This window comes from Narcine bancroftii, chromosome 3 (genome assembly GCF_036971445.1).
Source record: "Narcine bancroftii isolate sNarBan1 chromosome 3, sNarBan1.hap1, whole genome shotgun sequence".
Lineage (NCBI taxonomy): Eukaryota > Metazoa > Chordata > Chondrichthyes > Torpediniformes > Narcinidae > Narcine > Narcine bancroftii.
This window is the reverse complement of record NC_091471.1, coordinates 6,342,729-6,366,218: the sequence shown is the minus strand read 5'-3', so window position 1 is coordinate 6,366,218 and position 23,490 is coordinate 6,342,729. Positions and strand designations below refer to the sequence as shown.

The 23,490-nt window shown below is 43.8% G+C and overlaps 1 protein-coding gene across 7 annotated transcripts in view; it reads left to right on the top strand.

The window, feature by feature from the left end:
• exoc6b (exocyst complex component 6B) overlaps positions 1–23,490 on the top strand; it is an 866,329-nt gene that overhangs the window by 165,870 nt on the left and 676,969 nt on the right. For all 7 annotated transcript variants that reach the window (XR_011353246.1, XM_069923433.1, XM_069923435.1 and 4 more), the window contains exon 6: positions 17,998–18,202. Coding sequence is in view for 6 of the 7 variants with exons in the window: in XM_069923433.1 (XP_069779534.1) it covers positions 17,998–18,202 (205 nt within the window). In the remaining variant the exon portion in view is untranslated. The remainder of the gene's footprint in view (positions 1–17,997; positions 18,203–23,490) is intronic.

Sequence of the window (23,490 nt, the reverse complement as noted above, 5' to 3'; positions counted from 1 at the left end):
GATTGTGGAGGGGATGTTCTTACCAATCCTCCCTAATTGTGGTCTGGAGGTGAGGAAATTCATGATCCAATTACATACTAGGGTGTTGAGTCCAAGGTCTTGGAGTTTGCTGATCAGTTTGAGGGCATGATTGTGTCAAATGCCGAATTGTAATCATTAAAGAGCATTCAGATGAATGGTTGAGAGGTGCATGACAAGATAGGCCAAATCAAGATTGTTTCCTCAAGGGAAAATCTTGCCTATCAAACATACTGCAATTTTTTGAGGAAACCTCATCAGGCTAGTTAAAGGACATGCTGTGGATGTTGAAAATTTGGACTTTTATAAGGCCTTTGACAACGTGCTGCACATGAGGCTGCAAGATGAGAGCCCATGAAATTACAGGAAAAATATGAGCATGGGTAGAGCACTGGCTGATCGGCAAGAAACAGAGAGTGGGCATAAAGAGATCTTATTCTGGTTGGCTACCGTTTACTGGTGGTGTTCTGCTGGGGTCAGTGTTGGGGCCACTTCTTTTTACGCTCAAGGTTAATGATTTGGGTTGCAGAATAAGTGGCTTTGTGGCTAATTTTGCAGTTGGAGGGGTAGAGCGTGAGGAGGAAATGGAGAAGCTGCACAGAGACTTGAATAGATTAAGAGAATGGGCCAAAAGGTGGCAAATGAAATACAGTGTTTGGGAAGTGTATGGTCGTCCACTTTGGTAGAAGCAATAAAAAGGCATTCTATTTAGATGGGGAGAAAATTCAAAATTCGGAAGTGCAAAGGGGATTGGGAGTCCTTGTGCAGGATATGTGAAAGGTTAACCTCCAGTTGAGTCAGTGAGAAGAAGGCGAATGAAATGTTGGCATTCATATCTGGAAGGATAGGATATAAGGGCAGGGATGTGATGTCGAGGCTTTCTCAGGCACTGGTGAGACCTCACTTGGAGTACAGGGTACAGTTTTGGGCTCCTTATTTAAGAATGGATGTCCTGGCATTGGAGAAGACTCAGAAAAGATTTACAGGAATGATTCCTGAAATGAAGGGATTTGCATTTGGAGAACGTTTGATGGCTCTTGAACTGCACTCCTAGGAGTTCAGAAGAATGAAAGGGTCCTCATGAAAGGGTCCTTTTGAATGTTGAAAGGAGTGGACAGAGTAGATATGGGAAAGTTGTTTCCCATGGCAGGTGAGTCAAGGACAAGAGGGCACAACTTCACGATGGAAGGACGCCCATTTAAAACAGAGAAGAGAAGGAATTTCTTGAGCAGGTGAAGGGTGAACCTCTGGAATTTGCTACCACGGGGGGCTGTGGAGATCAGGTCAGTGTATATATTTAAGGCAGAGGTTGATAGGTATGTGAATAGTCAGGGTATCAAAGGTTATGGGGAGAAGACAGGGGAGTGGGGCTGAGCGGGAGAATGGATCAGCTCATGATGGATTGGTTGAGCAGACTTGATGGGCCGATTGGCCAACTTTTGCTCCTATATCTTATGGTCTTATGCTCCGAGTTATCTCTCATCTTCTTTAGTCAGTGGCTTGGTAAATGCTTTAGTGAATAGTTAAATTGCCTTGTTTTATTTGGGCCGAAATGTTCGGGAGAATGTTGTGCAAGGGGCTGGGGAGGGAGTTTATGGTGTGAACAGCGAGGAAGTGGTGATGTGGTAAGGAATGGATTTTATTTTCCGAGCTTGTTTGAAAAGTATTTTAAAAATCTGCACTATTTTTCCTCTGACCACATCACTGCTTGTACAGCTTGGAGAGGCATGTGAACTTCTGGAGAAGTCCGTGGCTGGAATCTAAATCCATACAGTCATGAGCAGAGTGTTTCCGAGCAGAAGGACACAACATGAAGGCTGCTCCAGTACTCACTCTGCTTGCCAACATCTCACGGGAAAGCAAGAGAGTCTTTGGAATGGGCCCAGGCTGATGGGTTCGCGAGAAGGGCAGTGCGCCACTCTAGATCGAGCATTCTTTAGAACATAGAACATAGAACATGGAACATTACAGCACAGTGCAGGCCCTTCAGCCCACATTGTCGTGCTGACCTATATAAACCTACTCAATAAGCTAAACCTACGCTACCTCACACCCATAATCCTCTACTTTTCTTGTATCCATGTGCCTGCCTGTCAAAAAGTTTTTAAAATGTCCCTATTTACCACTACACCTGACCATGCATTCCAGGCACCCACTATTCTCTGTGTACCCTTGACATCTCCCCTGTTCTTTCCTTCCCTCACCTTGCACAGATGTCCTATGGTGTTTGCTACTCTTCCTCTTGGAGAAAGGTGTTGGCTGTCCACCATGATAGGGTTATGTTTCCCATAATCTTGTAGACCTCGATAAAGTCACCTCTCATCCTTCTTCACTCCAAAGCGCTCGCTCTGTTAACCTTGCCTCATAAGACATTCTCCAATCCAGGGAGCATTCTGGTAAATCTAATTCTTGAGTTAATAAAATCTTCGATTCTATTCTGGGCAATAGAAGATCTTGCTTTGTGTATGAAGAACTTCCTGACTGCAGTTACAGAAGATTTGGTTGCTGGGCAATTCTGATTGTTCGTACACCAGAACATGTTCTCCCTTCATGAAAAATGACTACTTTTTGCCTTCTCATCCTCTTACATTTTCTCATCTGGTCAATAAAGGATTTGCCTCAGATTTGTGCTGTGGTTGTTAGCCCAATTACTTGTCCTTTCCTTGAGTTTTTCTTGTGTGATGGTGCCCAGTGGGTGTCTGAGACCAATGTACCTCAGAGGAGGAGAATTACATCCCTCTGAGAGACATCGGATCCATTCACTATAAAGTGAATTCCCTTTACTTTGGTTCCTCTTGACCCACAATGAACATCTTTAAAATTCTAGGACAAGAGGGCATAATTTCAGAATAAAAAGGTGTCAATTTAAAATGGAGATGTGGAAACATTTATTTAGTCAGAGGCTTGTGAGTCTGTGGAACTTGTTGCCACAGGCGGCTGTGGAGGCCAGGATGTTGGGTGTATTTAAGGCGGATATTGACAGGTATTTGGTTAGTCAGCACGTCAAGGGTTATGGGGAGAAGGCCGTGGAGTGGGCCTGAGTTGGTAGATTAGAATGATGGAGAGGACTCGATGGGCCAGTGGGCTGACTTGATATAATTGCACGGTTTCTGAGCATTTCTAAGCATTTATGAATGAATGACACTCATGTGGGATTGATATAACAGGCAGGCCAATCATCACAGGTTTCTTTCCCTGAAGAGTTTTATTGAACATGGTTTCTCAGGCAAGCCATCAACCTTATGATTGATTTTGCTGACAACAGTTCCTTGCATCAACATTCTCTCAGCAGAATTTAAATTCTTCAAAATCATTTGAAGGACAAGTAATTTGGGTTGAAACTTTGCAAGCATACTAAGGAGTTGCTGGATTGTCAAAGCTGCCGTCATTCAAAAAGATATAACAGTGAGGCTTGATTTAATCTTTTCCAATGAACCTTGAGGATCTTGTGGTTGGGAGTTCTCCATTTGACCTGGTCAACATTTATCCTTCAGTCTGTACATCGCACATTTGGAGTAAATGTAAGGCCCCACTAAGGATTGAGGGACAGAGAGACCTGTGGGAAGCTGGGGGGGGGGGAGGGCGCGGGTGGTGGAGGCATAGGTTGGGAATGGCTACTGTAACTTATGGTCTCATTTTGCCCTCTAAAGCTCCTTGGAGATTTTCTGTTTCAATACTCCATACCCCTTGCAATATTGGCCAGTGTTCCATTTGACTTTAAAATTTCATGCTGTATATGCACACAGATTGGGATGGGCTGAATGGTCATCCTCTGCCATTAGCTTCCGTGATTTTATTTAAAGCTTCTCACTTTGGTTAATGTTTTGGGCGTCGATTTTACTTGTGTGATAATTCATTCAAGACATTGAGGGAAGTCTTGAATGTTCTCTGATCAGGCCAATGGTATAATTACATGAACTTGCAAAAGCTAGTGTACACAGCCCAGGACATCATGGGTTAAAACCCTCTCCACTATCGAGAACATCAACGGGGAACACCACCCAGCACCCGTTCTGTTCTCACTGCTGCCATCAGGGAAGAGGTATCGGTGCTACAAGACTCACATCACAGGTTCAGGAACAGCTGCTACCCCTCCACCATCAGACTGCTCAACAACAAACTCAAACCAGGAAGACTCTTCCACTTTATTGAATTTTTTTCCTCTGCATTGCACAGTCAGTTCTTTACGTTTCTTTATTTGTTTACATGTGTACATTGTGTAAAGTTTTTTTTAACTTCCAATAAGTGGTAATTCTGCCTTGCCCACAGGAATAAAAGGAATCTCAGGGTTGTACGTGATATTATGTATGTCCTGTGATAATAAATCTGAATCTAAAATGCCACAAAGGTTTTCACTGTTTGAGGAACACCATAATGAATATCACTGCAATTCTTTTTTTTCCCCCAAAAGGAAACATTACATGAGTTACTTATAAAGAAACTGAATTATTGCCAAGGCCACTGTTATGAGTTGGGTCTCTGAACAGCTTTGACTGTCCAATCCTAAATTTGTAACATTACCGCAATAACCTATGTTTTTATTTGAAAAGGAAAAGAACAATGATTTATGCAGCTCCTGGAAATTAGCAGTCCTGCCATTCGGAAATGCTAACAAGCAGCAATGCTGTATTTCCTCAGTCTCTGGAATGAGTTTCATTGTATGTTGGTCGTTTGTATAATAAGCCAGCTCGGATCAGCTCAGGGTCACGTTCAGGTTAACACCAACTTTGTACACCACAACCCAGCCTCTCAAACAATCAGTTTCCAGAGAGCTGTGTTCACCCATGTAATCTGGGCTGACACTCCCAGCAAACATAGGAGCAGGAGGAGGCCATTTAGCTCCTTAGGCCTGTTCCGCCTTTCAATGAGGTTGTGGCCGAGCTGAGAATTAACGTGCATCTGTCGGTGCTCAACTTAAGACCTGAGGTTCATGTAATTCTTTCAATCAGAATTAACTCAAAAGCTGGAAGGCCAAAAGAAAATGGTAGAAATATGAAGCTGGTCAAGCGATATCTGGAGACAGAAAAACAGTGTTAATGGTTAAAAGTAAAACACATAAGTTTGCAAACGCCATGGTTGAAGTAAAAACCCAATGCTGGAGAAACTCAGCAGGTCACATAGTGTACTCTATATAGCAAAGATAAAGACATATAACTGATGTTTCGGACTTGAACCCTTCATCAAAGTATGAATACAATTGTCCAAAAAAGAAGGGGTGTTTGAGCTGCTATCATTAATTAGTCGGTATCTTGATGTTCAGGAATTCAACCTAACTATATTATTTAAATCTTTTTGGGGAAGTTAATTATATCCTTAAGCCAGTACGATTCAAGTAAGGTTGCCATATTTTAACAAATGTCATATTTAACATAACATAACAATTTACAGCATGGAAACAGGCCATTAGGCCCTTCTAGTCTGCACCGAACCAAACACCCCTCTCTAGTCCCACCTCCCTGCACAATGCCCATAACCCTCCATCTTCTTCTCATCCATATACCTGTCCAACCTTTTCTTAAATAATACAATTGACTCCGCCGCCACTATTTCTCCCGGAAGCTCATTCCACACGTCTACCACTCTCTGAGTAAAGAAGTTCCCCCTCATGTTACCTCTAAACCCCTTAATTCTTAACTCATGTCCTCTTGTTTTAATCTTTCCTCCTCTTAACGGAAATAGTCTATCCACATCCACTCTGTCTATCCCTTTCATAATCTTAAATACTTCTATCAAATCCCCTCTCAACCTTCTACGCTCCAAAGAATAAAGACCTAATCTGTCCAATCTCTCCCTATACTCTAGATGCTTAAACCCAGGTAACATTCTGGTAAACCTTTCTTTCCAAGATTCTAAGTTATCTTTTGCAGGGGCACAACTTTGCGTTTCCATATTCCAGCGAGTAATAAGTGGGGGGGTGGGAGTCAGACTTCCATGTAACAGCGATATATTTCCTGGCTACCGCTAGTGCAGTCTTCACCAACTGGATTTGATATTTTGATAGTTTTGTGCCAATAACCATAAGATTGCTCAATAAATGCAGTTCTGGTTCCAATAGAAAATCTACTTCTATAATTTTTGTCAAAATTTCTGCTAAGTCTTACTTTCACGCATAGCCAAGTTGAATGTATAAGTGTTCCAACCTCTATACCACACCGAAAACACTAGTCTGGAATTTCAGATTTTAAACTGTGCAATTTTTGCAGTGTAAGGTATAATTAGTGTATGATAACAATCTATATCTGAAATTAATAAATTATATCATGTTATCAGATTTGGACCAATATTGTTCTTGAATCCTTTTCCCCAAATCTGTCTCCCACCTTTCCCTCGATTTGTGCAAGCCTAGTTTCAGGCTGTTGCCCTGCCATAGGAAATACATCTTAGATAGAAATTTACCTGTGATCCCCTTTTGAAGGAGACCCTCCACGTCACTACACATTAGCAAGGCCATGGCTGGTCCTAAACTTGATCCCTTTAGTGCCAAGTGTCAGGATTTTATTTCCTAATGCCATTAGTATTAACTAATTTTGATACATGGGTGTTTTTGAAGAGAACCCCACTGTTAGACTTCTACATTTATTAATTTGTTGCCATATCCAGACAATCATTTAATATTCCATTTGTAAATGAACTCTTCTGCTTTCTTCTCAGAGAAATCGATGTTAATGATGGTGTTGATAACCCTTCATCAGACTGAAAAAGGGTCATTGACCTGAAATATTAACTCTTCTGTCTCCTTAGATGCCACCTGACCAACTTGTTGTTTCCAACATTTTGATGTGGGAGATCGCTTTGTTGAGCCCTTTGGCTCTGTCTTGTGTGGATTTTCCAGTGGCCACTTATTTTAATTCCCTGTCTCATTCCCTCGCCAACATGTCTGTCCGTAGTCTCATGCACACCCGCAAATTGGAGGAACAACACCTCATCTTCCATCTGGGCACCCTCCAACCGGATGGCATTGACATCGACTTCTTCGATTTCTGTTAAAATGACCCCCTTCCTTCTGTTGCCTTTTCCCAACTCTCTCCCTCTGTCTCCTTTCACAGAACCAAAATCAATTCTCACTTCTCTTATCCTATTAACACCTTTTGGCTATTTATCTGGACTCCACCCCCCACCCTCCCCCCCGCCATTCTTCAGTCTTTATCGAGATGACTTTCTGCTTTTTGTTATCCCTTGAAAAAGAGCTCAGGCCCCAAAAGTCGGTAACATAACTTTAGCTCCTATGCATGCTGTGAGACCAGCTGAGTTCTTCCAGCATTTCCAGGTGTTTTTTGTTCAATCACAGTGTCTGCAGACTTTCGTGCTTCACCTCAAGTCTCTATTTCCCTTTAGTTCTGCTCTCAATTCCTCTTCCAGCAAAATAAGAGAGTTTCCCTTGTTCTTACTTCCCACCTTTACTTGCACTTCATATGCAGTAAATTATCCTCCTTCGTCTTCAAATGGGCCTCCACCACCTGACACATCTTTTCTTCCCTTCCCCTTTCTCTCTTGATTCTGAATGGACTCTTGCCTCTGTGACTTCCTGCTCCATCAACCATTCCATGTCTCATGAGACCTTTGATTCCGCTTTAGTTGCCCATTCAGAGCCAGCTCTTCAGCGCTTGACGTCCTACTTTGCGGAAACTGCCAAAATGTTTGGCCTGGAAGTCAGCCTGAAGAAAACTGAGGTCCTCCATCAGCCAGCTCCCCACCATGTCTACCAGCCCCCCCACATCTCCATCGGGCACACAAAACTCAAAACGGTCAACCAGTTTACCTATCTCGGCTGCACCATTTCATCAGACGCAAGGATCGACAATGAGATAGACAACAGACTCGCCAAGGCAAATAGCGCCTTTGGAAGACTACACAAAAGAGTCTGGAAAAACAACCAACTGAAAAACCTCACAAAGATAAGCGTATACAGAGCCGTTGTCATACCCACACTCCTGTTCGGCTCCGAATCATGGGTCCTCTACCGGCACCACCTACGGCTCCTAGAACGCTTCCACCAGCGTTGTCTCCGCTCCATCCTCAACATCCATTGGAGCGCTTACACCCCTAACGTCGAAGTACTCGAGATGGCAGAGGTCGACAGCATCGAGTCCACGCTGCTGAAGATCCAGCTGCGCTGAATGGGTCACGTCTCCAGAATGGAGGACCATCGCCTTCCCAAGATCGTGTTATATGGCGAGCTCTCCACTGGCCACCGTGACAGAGGTGCACCAAAGAAAAGGTACAAGGACTGCCTAAAGAAATCTCTTGGTGCCTGCCACATTGACCACCGCCAGTGGGCTGATAACGCCTCAAACCGTGCATCTTGGCGCCTCACAGTTCGGCGGGCAGCAACCTCCTTTGAAGAAGACCGCAGAGCCCACCTCACTGACAAAAGGCAAAGGAGGAAAAACCCAACACCCAACCCCAACCAACCAATTTTCCCCTGCAGCCGCTGCAACCGTGTCTGCCTGTCCCGCATCGGACTTGTCAGCCACAAACGAGCCTGCAGCTGACGTGGACTTTTTACCCCCTCCATAAATCTTCGTCCGCGAAGCCAAGCCAAAGAAGAAGATAAAGTACAGAGTTTGACCTGCTGAGTTTCTCCAGCGTCATGTTTTTACTGCACTCACTCCCTGCAGATTGACATGTTTCACTCCGTGAAATCGTTTCCCCTACATTGGAGAAACAAAAAAGCAGATTGAGTGACTGTTTTTCTGTAAATGAAACCTTAAGCTTCCAATTGCCTGTCAATTTATTTCTTAATCCACTCCCACTCTGAACGCTCTTTATTTCACCTCTTATTCTTGTCGAACATGAGTTTGGGGAAGCTCAACTAATTTGGCACAGTGCAGCTCTCAGACTTGATATCACATTCACTGATTTCAGATAGCCTGCCTTTCCTGTTTGTGTCAGAGCTTGGTTGTCTCTGAAGTTAAGTCATTTTCCTCTAGCATTAACTCAATTTTCCCTCTCCTCAATTGGTAACTGCTCCTTCGGGTATTTCCATCGACCCCCCCGCCCCCCCTTCCAGTTTTCCAGCAACCGTTGTGCTCTGCATCTGAATATTCTTGTGTATTCCTTTGTTTCTTTCCCCAAATACTGCCAATTTTCTGTTTTTCTTTGAGTAATAAAAAACAGGAAAAAAAAGTTAAAACACTCAGCATATCAATTAGCATGTATGAAAGGAAAAATAGTTAAAGTTTTGTCTCTGGGAGCCTTCCTGATGAGGATCTTGCACCCAAAATGTTGGGTTTTTTTTTCCTCTCCTTCCACATTTTCTGTGTGAACTGCTGAGTCTTTCATCAGGGATAAACCTTCTCTCCATCTCACTCTTGGCTTTTGAAATTCCTGTGCTTTTTTTTTGCATGATATAGAGAATAATCTGTTGCCTACCTAACACAATAATGACCCATTTGAAAGAGTTTTTCCCTGCCACGGCTTAGTAATTATACACATGCAGGTGCACCACACTGTTGGAAATACATCCTTTTGGAAGGATCCCAATTGGATGGATATCAGAGGTCCCCCATCACTACTCTTGGCTTGGCTTAAGTGATCTTGGCCAAAGTGATCTTTCACGCAACTGTACTAAAGCAAATGATCTCTTGTTATCACACCAGAACACTCAGGCCGTATTGTCCACAGTGAACTATTTTTCCGTCGAGAAGGGCCCGTGTCCGTCTGTAGTGTTCTATAATTCTGTTATGACAAGGGGTCAATTGCTTTGGTAACATAGCATGAAGGATCAGTTTAGAGTCGACCTGCCCCCAGACCCATAGCCTTCCATACCCTCTCCCATCCATGTACCTATCCAATCTTCTCTTGACTGCACCCCAAATTTATCTGCAAATCCGAATATTTTGAGCAATCCTAACCCACCAATTCTAATTATTGTTCAGAAGTTCTCCCATTAGCTTTGAGTTGCTCTGAGATAAGAAAGCATCCTCTATCTTCAAGCACCCCCATCCCCCCAGGCCATGCCCTCTTTACTCTATTATCAACAGGGAGAACAGCTACAAGAGCCTGAAGGCAAGCACTTGGTGCCACAATGGCAGCTTTTCCCCCTCTATCATAAGGCTTCTGAATGATCAGTGAACCACTGGCACTGCCTGACTTTGACTGTTGATATAAATGTTTGTACTGCAACAATGCTGCAAAACAATGAATTTCATCACATTTTAAAGACAATAGATTCTGATTCTAACGTTAAATTCTTGTTAGGTTGGACATAAGTAAGGCTGTCCCAGGAGTAAAATCTAAGCCATTCTGGTGAATAGTCAAATAGGGGAGAATATTATTGACAAAACGATGCAGAGTTGGACGGAAATGTGGTGGATGGAGTTCATCCAGGAAAGTGTTAGCTGATACATTTTGGAAGATCAAACCAGAAGGCTGAAAACAGGGTTAACGGTCAATTTCTTAAGAGTATGGATGAACAGAGGGACCGTGGATCCAAATCCATACACCCCTCAAGGTCGCCTTGCAGGTTGATCGAATAGTTAAGAAGGCTTATCAGATGTTGGGATTCATTAATACGGGGATTGAGTTCAACAGTTGAGAGGTCATGTTGTCAAGGATCTGTCCTTGAGCCTTCGCGTTGATGCAATCACAAAGAAGGCTCGCCAACGGCTCTATTTTGTGAGGTGTCTGAGCAGATTCGGTATGTCACCAAAGACTTCTACAGGTGCACCGTGGAGAGCATTCTAGCTGGTGGCATCACTGCTTGGTATGGAGGCGCCAACTCTCAGGGCAAGAATAAACTCCAGAGGGTTGTTAACTCAGCGACATCACAAGCACCAGACTGCATTCCATTGAGGATATCTATATGATTTGATGTCTTAAAAAAGGAGCCTCTATAGTCAAAGACCTCCACCACCTAAGGCCATACCCTCTTCACTCTGTCACCATCAGGAACAAAGTACAGGAGCCTAAATACGAGCACTCAGGGGCACAAGGATATCAGATGTCATCAGATTCCTGAATAATCAATGAACCAAAGGCACTGCCTTACTTTTCGTGCATTTTTAAAATTTATAGTAATGTTGTAAGATGGTTATAATATGAATATTTACAGTATGTCGCTGCTGCAAAACACTGAATTTCATGACTTGCTCACAACAATAAATCCTGATTCTGAAACTTTACAAATCTCTGGTGAGACCACACTTAGAGTATTGTGTTCAGTTCTGGTCACCTCATTATAGGAAGGATGTGGAAGCTATGGAGAGGGTGCAGAGGAGATTCACCAGGATGTTGCCTGGATTGGAAAATAAGTCTTATGAGGTAAAATTAGCAGAGCTGGGACTTCTGTTTGGAGCGAAAAGAGATGAGAAGAGACTTAATAAAGGAATACAAGATTATGAGAGGTATAGATAGGGTGGACGGCCAGCGCCTGTTTCTCAGGGCAAGAATAGCAAACATCGGAGGACACCTGTATTAAAGTGAAGGGAGGGACATTATGGGAGACATCAGGGATAAGTTTTTTAACGGAGTTTGGGTACCTGGAATGCCTTTCCAGGGATGGTGGAGGAGTCAGAAACATAAGGGACTTTTTCTTAGATAGGCATATAGATGGAATAAGAATAGAGGATTACAAAGTAGGGAGGCTTTAGTACTTTTTTAAAGAAATACATGGGTCGCCACAACACCTACGGCTGAAGGGCCTGCACTGGGCTATACTGTTCGATGTTCTATATTGCTGTTCAGTAATCTACCCTAGGAGTAATCGGAATCAGCTGAACATAGTCTATATTTATCCTGTTTTGGCACTTTGATCACAAAGGCTATGGGTGAGTATGGGATTTATGGCCTCTGGGAGGAAGAAGCAGTTCTTCACAGTGACACACAGTTCACTGGAGGAACAGCAAGTCAAGCAGGATCAGTGGGAGTGAAACACGAAAGCCCGCATATGCCGAGATTGTTGTTAAAATCACACAGAAATGCTGGAGGAACTCAGCTGGTCTCACCGCATTCATAAGATGTAAAGATATATTACTGACATTTCGGGGCTGAGTCCTTCAAAGTATAAGCAAATGATTGAAGAAGGTTTCAGGCCCAAAATGTTGGTAATGCATCTTTACCTCCTCTGGACCCTACAAGACAGGCCGAGTTTCTCCAGAATTTCTGTGGATCGGGGGAAGAATTGTCGATGTAGCAGGTTGGAATCCTTCTTTCGGACTGAGCTGGTATCCCCACTTCAGAGTGAAGTTGGAAGGTGGAACTTGTGTATAGCATAAACACATTGCAGGGAAGCAGAATAAATGTGAAGGAGAAAGAAGGATGAAGCGAGTTTCGAACAGACCTGTTGTGCTTTGGTGTAATTCTACCTGTTTCTCCTTGTTTCTGCATTTCCTGGGCTGTTCGAATTGTCCCCTCAGGAAGCAGATGTCATCAAGACATAATGGAAGTTCAGTATGATAGAGAACTTTATGTCACAGAACGAGACAGAGACCCGTCCATCTCGTTTGGAGTGTGCTGTTTCGTCAAGCATCTGTCATCCACTATTTACCCAGCTCCCAATCTGTTAATGTTTATACCAGTTCTGAGGTCAGTGCTCCAATGTTAATAAGAGCCTTAATCAATAAAGTACTTAACACTGGAGAGGGCACTGCAAGAGAGGATTTAACTCGGATTAATTTCCAATATTGACCTAAAGGACCAACAGTCAGGACCTTGTAAGTGCGCTGAAAGGCTTTCGTTACTTGATAGATATAATTTGAGATAAGGAGCTTTGGATAAAATGGTTGAGGGGAGTTGGTGGTTTGCTAACAGATGGAAGGATAATAATGTTTCGAAGCAGTAATTGCATCGCTGACAGTTTCAAAGGAGAAAAGGTACCAGACTGTGATGATATTAAAGCTTGGGCTTTGGAGCTGAATGTGGGTGTGTGAGGAAGAGGGAGCTTTGCAAAATCTTGGATTAGAAGTAATGAATGTAATCCTTGGGATTGATGCTTCCAACTCATCATATCATGGAGAGAGGGACATGCTTTTAAGTATCTCCAACTGATCTGCCAGTCAGAGAATATAATCCGATGCAGACATTTGTTATTTTTTGTTCCTTTTCCTTAATCTGCATTTGAGAGGAAATAAATTTGCCCTGTCTGTTTCCATTTCATTTTGATGTCAATACAAACTTTATTGCAATCTTAAATTTGCTGCATTTTGCAGGAAAATACAGTTTCAAGAAAGTGGCTCTGGTTATAAATATTAATTTTGTCTTTTGCCAAGCACGGCTTCTCCCTTCGTATGAAAATCCACTGAAGCAGTGGTTCTCAACCTTTTCTTTTCCACTTGCACACCACCTTAAATAATCCCTTACTAACCACAGAGCACCTATGGGATAGGTACTTTGTGCTTGATAAGGGATTAGTTAAGGTGGTATGTGTGTGGGGAAAAAAAAAGGCTGAAAATCACCGCACTGAAGGGTGCAACTTTTGAAATGTTTTTGGGGATTTCTGTGAAGAGGTACACTGAAAGTGGAACAGGTGGCCGAGCATCAGAAAGGGATTTCAAGCTTGACTTCAACATGTGGGCCCTGAATCTAAGTTTGCACATTGAGGTGCCATCTTTGGATACGACATGAAGCAAAGCTTCCCTTCACCCCCTTGAAGAGACATTTAAAGATTCTTTGGCACCGTCTAAAAACAAAATCATCGCTACGCCCAATAGACAGGCTCAGAATCCTCCGTCAAACAAAGCCTCCAGAATAAATTAATTTCGATTTAATCTCCACATTGTTATTAACACGGTTAGCGCCTCGCCATCATCGAGAGATTGAGTAGCCTGGGACCGTACTCACTGGAATTTAGAAGAATGAGAGGGGATCTTATAGAAACATATAAAATTATAAAAGACAGAGATAAGATTGAGGTAGGTAAGTTGTTTCCATTGGTGGGGGAGACCAGAACTAGCCTCAAGATTCAGGGGAGTAGATTTAGGGCGGAGATGAGGAGGAACTGCTTTTCCCAGAGGGTGGTGAATCTGTGGAATTCGCTGCCCATTGGAGGCGACCTCTAAATCTATTTAAGACAAGGTTGGATAGATTTTTTTACATAGGGCTGGATATCCTATTCCTGCTCCTATTTCTTATGACCCCGGTTTGAATCCAGCACTGTTTGTAAGGAGTTTGTTATCTCCGTGTCGTACCTGGGTTTCCTCCGGGTGCTCTGGTTTCCTCCTACCCTCCAAAAACATACAGGGTTTGTAGGTTGTAATAAAAACACAATGCTGGAGAAACTCAGCAGGTCAAACAGTGTACTTTATATAGCTATGCCAACCGTGCTTCCCGCTGCCTTATTCGCTGAGAATCTGTCTCTTCTCTGATTTCATTTAAGATTCCAGCATCTGAAGATTTTTTTTTGGTGTTTCAATTCCTGCTAATTTCCCTTTGGGGTAAGAGCCTCGCCTCTCTCAGTCTGGGTCTGTGTGTGACTCCGGACCAACATAGAGAAGCAAGACTGCGAATACTGGAAGGTGGAGCAAAAATGCATCTGTAGAAGGAAATGGAGTTTTGGGTTGAGACCCCGTTTCTGAACTGAATGTGGCAAGGGTAGATACCCACTGTACAGTGGAGAGGGATTAGGGAGTGAAGAGCAATATGTAGGCCAAAGAGGGGTGAAGGAGGATGGGCAGGAGGAGCCAGGGGAGGGTAAATAGAGTTCAGAGACAATGTGAGAATAGGTGACAGATAGATAATCAGAGAGGAAAATAGGGGCACATGGGATGATAGATTCAGATCAGATTTATTGCATGTGTTGTTTTGTAGCTGCAGTAAAGGTGCAGAATGAAGTGCAAAATTACAATAAATTCCAATTCCGTAAATACAAGATTTCAAAACATGAATAACCTGTGCGAGAAAAACAAGGTAGGGTTCATTTTCTGTTCATCATTCCCATTGCAGAGGGGAAGAAGCTGATTTTGTAATGTCAATATTCCTGTACCTCCTTCCTAATGTTAGCAGTGAGAAAATTTGAACGTACAGCATGGTAACAAGCCCTTTCGGCCCATGAGTCCATATCACCCAATTGTCCAACAGCTCTGTACATTTTGAAGTGTGGGAGACCCCGAGGAAAACCCACGCAGGCACGGGTAGAACATCCAAACTCCTTGCAGACAGCGCGGGATTCGAACCCTGACCCGATCGCTGGCGCTGTAATAGCATTGCGCTAACCACCTCGCCAACTGCCGTTTAAGGGCATGGCCTGGGTGGTGAGGATCATTGCAGACAGACAACAGGCCCTTCTAGTGAGTGTCAAACTATTATTCGACTTCATACCACTGACCTGCCCCCATTCCATATCCCAAACTCTTCTTAAATGTGAAGATTGAGTCCACTTTAGCTGGCAGCTCGTTCAACACTCCCACCACTTTTGCTGTGTGAAGAAATTTCCTGCAAATGTTCCCCCTCAAACTTCTCCCCTTTTAACCTTATAGGTGAGGGGTTTGAGGTGGGGGACAACTAGTGGAGGGTGATAAGCAAGAAAACAATGACTGCCAGAGCTGAAATCTGAGGAAGAAAGGCTACAATGGGAACCATTGAGGTTGGCTGCCAACTGCCTACTCCGAGCAAATTGGGACAGCACAAGACAAAGGCCCACAAAGGGGTCATAAGTGCTGGCTGTTTGAAGCTGTAATGTTCCTCCTTGGGAAATGAGAAGAAAGTATTGACATTTTGAAATTAACAGAGAAAAGCAAGTTAAAAAAAAACTGCTGAATCAAAAAACTGCAGATGCGGGGAATCTAAAATAAGGCCTCAAAATGCGAGAGAGCTCAGTAGGTCAGGCAGCACTCAAGGAAAGAGAATAATTAAAATTTCATGTTGACCTTCTACAGTAGCTCTATTGAAAGTGTCCTGGCCGGCTACATCATAGTTGCTGCAGAGAAATGGATTGGAGGTCAATCCGCAGGATCGTAAGGGTGGGGTTTCTTCCAACCCATCAATGTGATTCTCTGGGATCGTTGTCGGAAGAAGGCCCCCTTCCACCCTGCACACGCAGCAACTTGCAGCTGCTCCCGTCGGGGAAGAGATACAGGAGGATCAGAGCCAGCGCCACCCGGCTGAGGAGCAGTTTCTTCCCACGGGCCGTGAGAATGCTGAACGACCAAAGGAACTGGTCACACTCACCCTCCAAGACTCTCATATTCTCAAAACACTTTATTTATTTTTATGGATGAAATGCTTGTCCTGCATGTGTGTTGTTTGTGTGTTATGTCTGGTTGTGTGTCTACATGTTTTGCACCGAGGACCAGAGAATGCTATTTCATCGGGTTGTACTCGTGTAATCAGATGACAATGAATTTGATTGGACAAGAATCCGAGAAATAGATTACCACAGGTAGCAGGGAAAGGAGAGGGGAGCAATGCTGCAGCTGTTGAGAGGCAGTTAAATGCTTTTGTTTGTGTAAAGTGTTGGTAATGTGTATTATCCTTGCCCCATTCCAACCACTGTGTGTGACATCCTGCATTGTTACAAGACCCGGACTATTATAAGTAGACTTTTATTTAAATGGTGAAAAATTGCAGCTTGCTGTTGTGAGCAGAGACCTAGATGTGCTTGAACGTGACTCTCAAAAGGTTAGTTTAAAGGTAATCAAGAGGGCAAATGGGATGTCGGCGTTCGTGAGAGAGATTGAATTTGCAGCTGTACTGGATACTGGGGAGGCTGTACCTGGAGAACAATGACCTGTCCTGAGAGTAAAAGAAAAATTGGGCAGTGATGTAAAGTTTATAAAACTGATGTTGCCTTGCAGGCTGCAATGCGCCCAGACAATAGATAGGGCTATACAGTTAGTGTAGCGGTTAGTGTACCGCTATTACAGCACCAGTGATCGGGACCCGGGTTCGAATCTTGTGCTGTCTGTAAGGAGTTTGTACATTCTCCCTGCGTCTGCATTGGTTTTCCCAGGGGATTCTGGTTTCCTCCCACCGTTCAGAGAAAGTACCAGGAGTTGTATGTCAATAGCGTTTAATTGGGTGGCACGGGCTCGTGGGCTGAAATGGCCAGTTATCGTGCTGTAAGTTAAAAAAAAACGTTTCGGACATATAATAGCGTCGTTCCTTGAACTTGCATTGAGGCTTGGTGTAATGATGCAGGAGGTCGTACACAGAGGATTTCCCGCAGAGCACTCGCCCATTCTGCTTCCAGCTTCTCCATTGGATCGGAGGTCAATCCACAGGACCATAAGAGCGACGGAGAGGATCACGGGTGTCGCCTTCCCCCGACCCTCCCCCCACCCCATCAATGTGATCTAGCGGGATTGTTGTTTGAAGAGGGTTCGCAAAATCATTGAGGACCCTCCACCCAGCACGCAACCTCTTTCAGCTGCTCCCGTCGGGACAGATACAAGGGTTATCAGCACCACCAGGTTAAGGAAGAGCTTCTTCCCATGGGCAAAACCCCCCCCCCCCCCCCAAAATTTGACCAGAAAAATTGGTCTCCAAAACTCAACTATTACACGAGGATATATGATATATCTGGTTGTGTGTCTGCGTGTTTTTGCACGGAGGACCGGAGAATGCTGTTTCGTCAGGTTGTACCTGACCAATTGGATGATAATAAACTTGAGCTGGAACTTGTGAACACTGAATGCTGTACACTAGATCAGAAGAAATGCAAGTGAATTAAATTACCTTGAAAGACTGGATCCCTGGATGATGGGAAGGGAAGAACACCTCCAGCACTAGCAAGGGCAGTTTTGTATGAGAGAAGTAGTTGGCAGACTATGGCTGTCCCTTTGAAAGAGGAGAGAGGGGAATATGTGTTTGCTTATGGAATTTTATTTGATTTTCCTTCACTAATCAAATGCTGCTCTTTCTCCAACCCTCCTTTCCTCGCCACTTCATTCTCCCTCTCCTTTACTTTCCCTTTGGCTTCGTTCTTTGCCGAACATTTCCTTTGGCCCTCCCTGAATTGTCTCCCTCCTGCTCCTGTTCACTCACTCTCTGGCCTTGCTTATTCTTTTCGCCCTGCCTGTCACGCTTTGCCCCTTCCTCCCTCAGGCATTACCCTGCATTGAAGACAATGGAATACATGGAGCACACTTTTCTGCCTCGGGTGACTCCTTACCGCTTCTGCACAATTATGACAGAGAATATTCCCAGACTACGGGAGGAGATTAAAGAGGTTTCCATGTCCAACCTGAAGGACTTCCTGGAGAGTATTCGCAAGCACTCGGACAAAATTGGCGAGACAGCAATGAAACAAGTAAGTATGAAAGCGTGCCTGGACACTGGCGCACGTGAACAAGAGCTTTATGAATGCGATCAGTTGTCAGGATACAGCGTGGCTTCTCCAGAATAATATTAGCACTGTGAGCGTTTTTCTTGCCAGTTTAATTATCTGTCCTATCTCTAAATTTATTTTTAAATTTAGACAGACACCACGGCAAGAGGCCCTTTCGGCCCACAAACCTGTGCCGCCCAATTGACCTGCAATCCTCAGTACGTTTTAAAGGGTGGGAGGAAACCCACGCGGACACAGGGAGAATGTACAAACTCCTTACAGATAGCGCTGGGTTCGAACTCCGGTGCCTGGTGTTGTAACAGCGTTGCGCTAACTGCTACACTAACCATGCCATCCACGGTGTCTGTAGTTTCCTTCACTGCCACAGTAGGACTCAGTGCAAACTACAAGAACAACATCATATCTTTCACCTGAGCACTCTGCAACCCCCACCCCCCGGCATGAGCATTTAATTTTCCAGCTTCACGTCAACGACTCTCTCACCGTTTCCTGTTACCATTTTTAATGATGTCCCTTTCTCACACTATTTCTGTAAAATCAGTACTTAGGCTCCTTATCATCCGATTTGTCTCTTCCAGTCTCCATATTGCTTGATCCTCTCATCATCACAGCTTCGATAAATGATCCCGACCCGAAATGTTGACTGAATACGTCTCCACGGGTACTAATGATTAGTTTCTCCATGGCTGTTGCCTGACCTCCTGTCCCTCCAGCCTCCTTTAGTTCACTTAAAATTCCAATGTGCCTTCTCCAGAATAAAATTATCACTCTGACGGTTGCCTCCCAGGTTACATGTTGTTTGCTAGTGAACCCTTGAATTTCAGTGATTGGGATGTGAAATGTTTAAAATGCAAGCGGGATTTTGTTTCAACACTTAGAGGGAAGTTCTTCACTGGATGGTGGACTTGGGGGGGGGGGGGGTGGGGAGTGGTGTGTTTGCGTGAGTCCTGTGGAGTTTAGTGATGGCGGGATCAGGAATAAAAAGGACATCAAAATTAGAAGTTGTCTAGAAATCTTGAATAGAACATAGGATATAGAACATTACAGGTCAGTTCAGGCCCTTTGGTTTGTCATGTGCTGACTTATGTATACCAACAAAAAAAAACCCCAAAACCCTCCTTACCTCACAACCCTCTATTTTTCTTACATCAATGTGCCTGTCCAAGAGTCTCAAATGCTCCTATTGTTTCAGCTCCAGCACCACCCCTAGCAGTGCATTCCAGTCACCCACAACTTTTTGTGTAATAAAAACACACGTCTACCCTAAAACTACCTCCCTCCACTTTGTACAGATGTTCTCTGGTGTTTGCTACTCCCGCCCGGTGAAAAGGTGCTGACTGTCCACCTTATCTGTACCTTTCATAATCATGTAGACCGTTAGTATGTCACAGCTGGGCAGGGCCCGGCAGACTGGAAGACAGCAAATGTCACGCCACTTTTTAGGAAGGGAGGTAGGCAGAAGACTGGAAATTATCGGCCAATTAGCTTGACGTCTGTAGTTGGAAAAATGCTTGAAGCCGTCATTAAAGATGAAATAGTGAAACTTTTGGAACGTAAGGGTTCAATCAGGCAGACGCAGCATGGTTTTAGAAAGGGAAGATCTTGTTTGACAAACTTGTTAGGATTCTTTGAGGATATAATGGGTGCGGTGGATAGAGGGGAACAGGTTGATGTTGTCTATTTGGATTTCCAGAAAGCGTTTGATAAGGTGCCGCACAAGAGACTTCTCAGTAAGTTACAGGAAAGTGGAGTCTGGGGAAGTCTATTGGCCTGGATTGAAAATTGGTTGTCTGACAGGAGACAGAGAGTCAGGATAAATGGGAGTTTTTCAGGTTGGCAGAGAGTGGTAAGTGGGGTGCCGCAGGGGTCAGTGTTAGGCCCACAACTGTTCATCATTTACACTGATGGTGTAGCCAAGTTTGCGGATGACACCAAATTGAGTGGAAGAGCAAATTGTAATGAAGATGTGGAGAGTCTGCAGAGGGATAGAGTTAAGCTGGATGAGTGGGCAAAGGTCTGGCAGATGGAGTACAATGTTAGTAAGTGTGAGGTGATCCACTTTGGCAAGAAAAATAAAAGAGCTGAATATTATTTAAAAAACTACAGCATGCTGTTGTGCAGAGGGACTTGGGAAGGCTTGTGCATGAATCGCAAAAAGTTAGGTTGCAGGTGCAGCAGGTTATTAAGAAGGCAAATGGAATGTTGGCCTTCATCGCTCGAGGAATTGAATTCAGGAGTAGGGAGGTCATGTTGCAACTGTATAAGGTACTGGTGAGACCGCACCTGGAGTACTGTGTCCAGTTCTGGTCTCCATATTTGAGGAAGGGTATACTGGCTTTGGAGACGGTCCAGAGGAGGTTTACTAGGTTGATCCCTGGGATGAAGGGGTTGACTTATGATGAAAGATTAAATCGTCTAGGACTGCATTCGCTCGAGTTCAGAAGAATGAGAGGAGATCTTATAGAAACATATAGGATTATGAAGGGTATGGATAGGATAGATGTAGGAAGGTTTTTTGAGCTGGCCAGGGCAACTAAAACGAGAGGACACAGTCTCAAGATTCAGGGGAGTAGATTTAGGCCAGAGATGAGGAAAAATAGTTTTTCCCAGAGAGTAGTGAATGTTTGGAATTCTCTATCCAGGGAAGTGGTTGAGGCTGCCTCATTAAACATAATTAAAATTCAGTTAGATACATTTTTTACGTGATAGAGGAATTAGGGGATATGGGGAGAAGGCAGGTAGGTGGAGTTAGGTCATAAATTAGATCAGCCATGATCGTATTGAATGGCGGAGCAGGCTCGATGGGCCATTTTTGGCCTCCTCCTGTTCCTACTTCCAATGGTCCTATGTTCCTCATGATTTTTTGATCCAAACCCTTAGCTCTGCCAACCTTGCCTCATAAAATATATTTTCCAATCCAGGTAACATCTTGGTAAATCTCCTCTGCACCCTCTCCGTAGCGTCCACATCCATCCTGTAATGATGACCAAAACTGAACACAATATTATTCAGAGTGGTCTCACCAGATATTCATAGCGTTGTGGTTGGCACAGCGCCAGTGATCAGGACCGGGTTTCGAATCCTGCACTGTACATAAGGAGTTTGTACTTTCTCTCCGTGCCTGTGCGGATTTTCTCTAGGTGCTCTGATTTTCTCCACCCTTCAAAAATCGTACCAGGGTTGTAGGCCTCTTCACATTAATACCATCAGGGAAAAGGTACAGGAGCCTGAAGACGAGCACTCAGCGGCACAAGAACAGCTTCTTCCTCTCCGCCATCAGATTTCTGAATGGACAGTGGAACACAGACACTACCTCAATTTCTCTCTTTTGCACAACAAATTTTGTGGCATGTTCATGACAATAAATTCTGGTTTTCATTCTGAGATAGGACAGAATGGGATTGAGAATTAGAGGCAGGCAAGAGGAAGCCCAGATTCCCCCCCCCCACCACCCCCATGCATTCACCCAATCTGCTTTTGGTTTTGCCACTAGAGAGGAGGTCTCCCCTTAAAACAATTGACGAGGTTTAGTGGAGACATGAGGCATGATCGAGTGGAGGTTGAGCTTCTGGGGCTTAGTTACAAAATTTTTTCCCACTGGGTAATGCTTTGTTGGTGTAAAGCCCAGCGTTCTTGGATAATTGGTGGGTCACTTACATTCAAAATCAACAAATACTTCCAAAATTGAACCCAGTGAGGGAGAAGCAAAGAAATGTTGGATGTTGTAGCTTAAACTAATTATTCAATTCACTGCAAAAAGCCTACTGAACACAAACATTCTTCTCCCAAACCAAAAATAATGCTTGAGGCTGAAAGTTGGGAAAGAATTTCAGAACTCATATATTTCTTTGAAATGGTATTTAATGTTAGATGGTAGGTTGGATGTTTTTAGTCCAGTTGACTTGAGCTTCTGTTCTTAATTATGTGGTTTTCCTAAAGCCGTGTCGTTCACTTGTGGTTGGGTGGGGATGGGACACTGAGCAGGGAATGGGAAAGGTAATCAGTGTTGGACATCACCTGTGTGTTTGGCCTTGTGGCTGATTTTACAATAACTTTGCCTGTGAAGCAAACCCCTGTCCCTGAAAACCTCATCCTCCTGCCTTCAAATTCAACGGCATCGAAAGATTCCCAAGCGCTAAAAATCCTCAACATTTGAGATCCCCTTCAAGTTCAATATCCTAATTGTTTGAGCAGAAACTACCTTGAACTTACGCTCACAGGAAGCCATGATCTTATTGAATGGTAGAACAGGCCCAAGGTGTTGAATGGCCATCTCTAGGTGGTTCAGGGTCTGAATGGCAGTTTCTATTAACTCACTGGTCGGTGGGTTAATTAGATGCAGTAAATTGGCTTTAGTTTATAGGTGAGGGGTAGAATCTGATGGCGGAAGAGGGAGTTGAAGAAAGTGTGGGAAAATAAAACAAAATGGGTATAATGTACGATTGGTGTAAATAGGTTGGTGATGGTTGTCACTGACCTGGTGGGCTGAATGGCCTGTTTTCCATGCTGTATTTCTCTAATGACTATAGAACATTTCCGCACAGTACCAGGGCCTTCAAACCCACCTTGATGTGCCCACCAATGGAAACCCACTCCACAACAATCTGATTTTTTTCCGATCTCACATCCATAACCCTCTATTTTTCTTACATCCATGTGCCTGTCTGAGAGTCTTTTGAATGTCTCTATTGTACCAGCCTCCAACCCCCCCACCCGGCAATGTACCCACCACCTACTGTGGAAATAAAAACGTTCCTCTGACATCTCCTCGAAACTTTCCTCCACATCTCCTTAAACAGATGTCCTCTGGTATTTGGTACTGTCGCCCCAGGTAAAAGCTGCTGGTTATCCACCCTATACTTGTACTTTTTTGCAGCTCTATTAAGTCACCGCTCATGTTCACATGTGTATTATTTTGAAAACATTTGTGAATTAACCTCTGAATTCCCTGGCAGTGTAGTTCTGTGCGATCTTTGTCATCGCATGTTGCCAGTCTTGCTACTTGTGAGTTTTATTGAGATACAGTCACCAGTTAATTCTGAAACTGCTTGAAAAAGCATTAAAAAAATGCAACAAGTATTTGAAGTCTGAAATGAAAATCGAAGTGCAGAGTTTTTCTGGTTTTATTTCTGAGATAATATTGGTTTCTGTCAAACATCCAGTTCTCAAGGTGGATCCCCATCTGGGAAATGGGAGTCTAGCATTCCAGATACCTCCTTTATAGTTTATGGAATTAGCCTTTTCTGGAG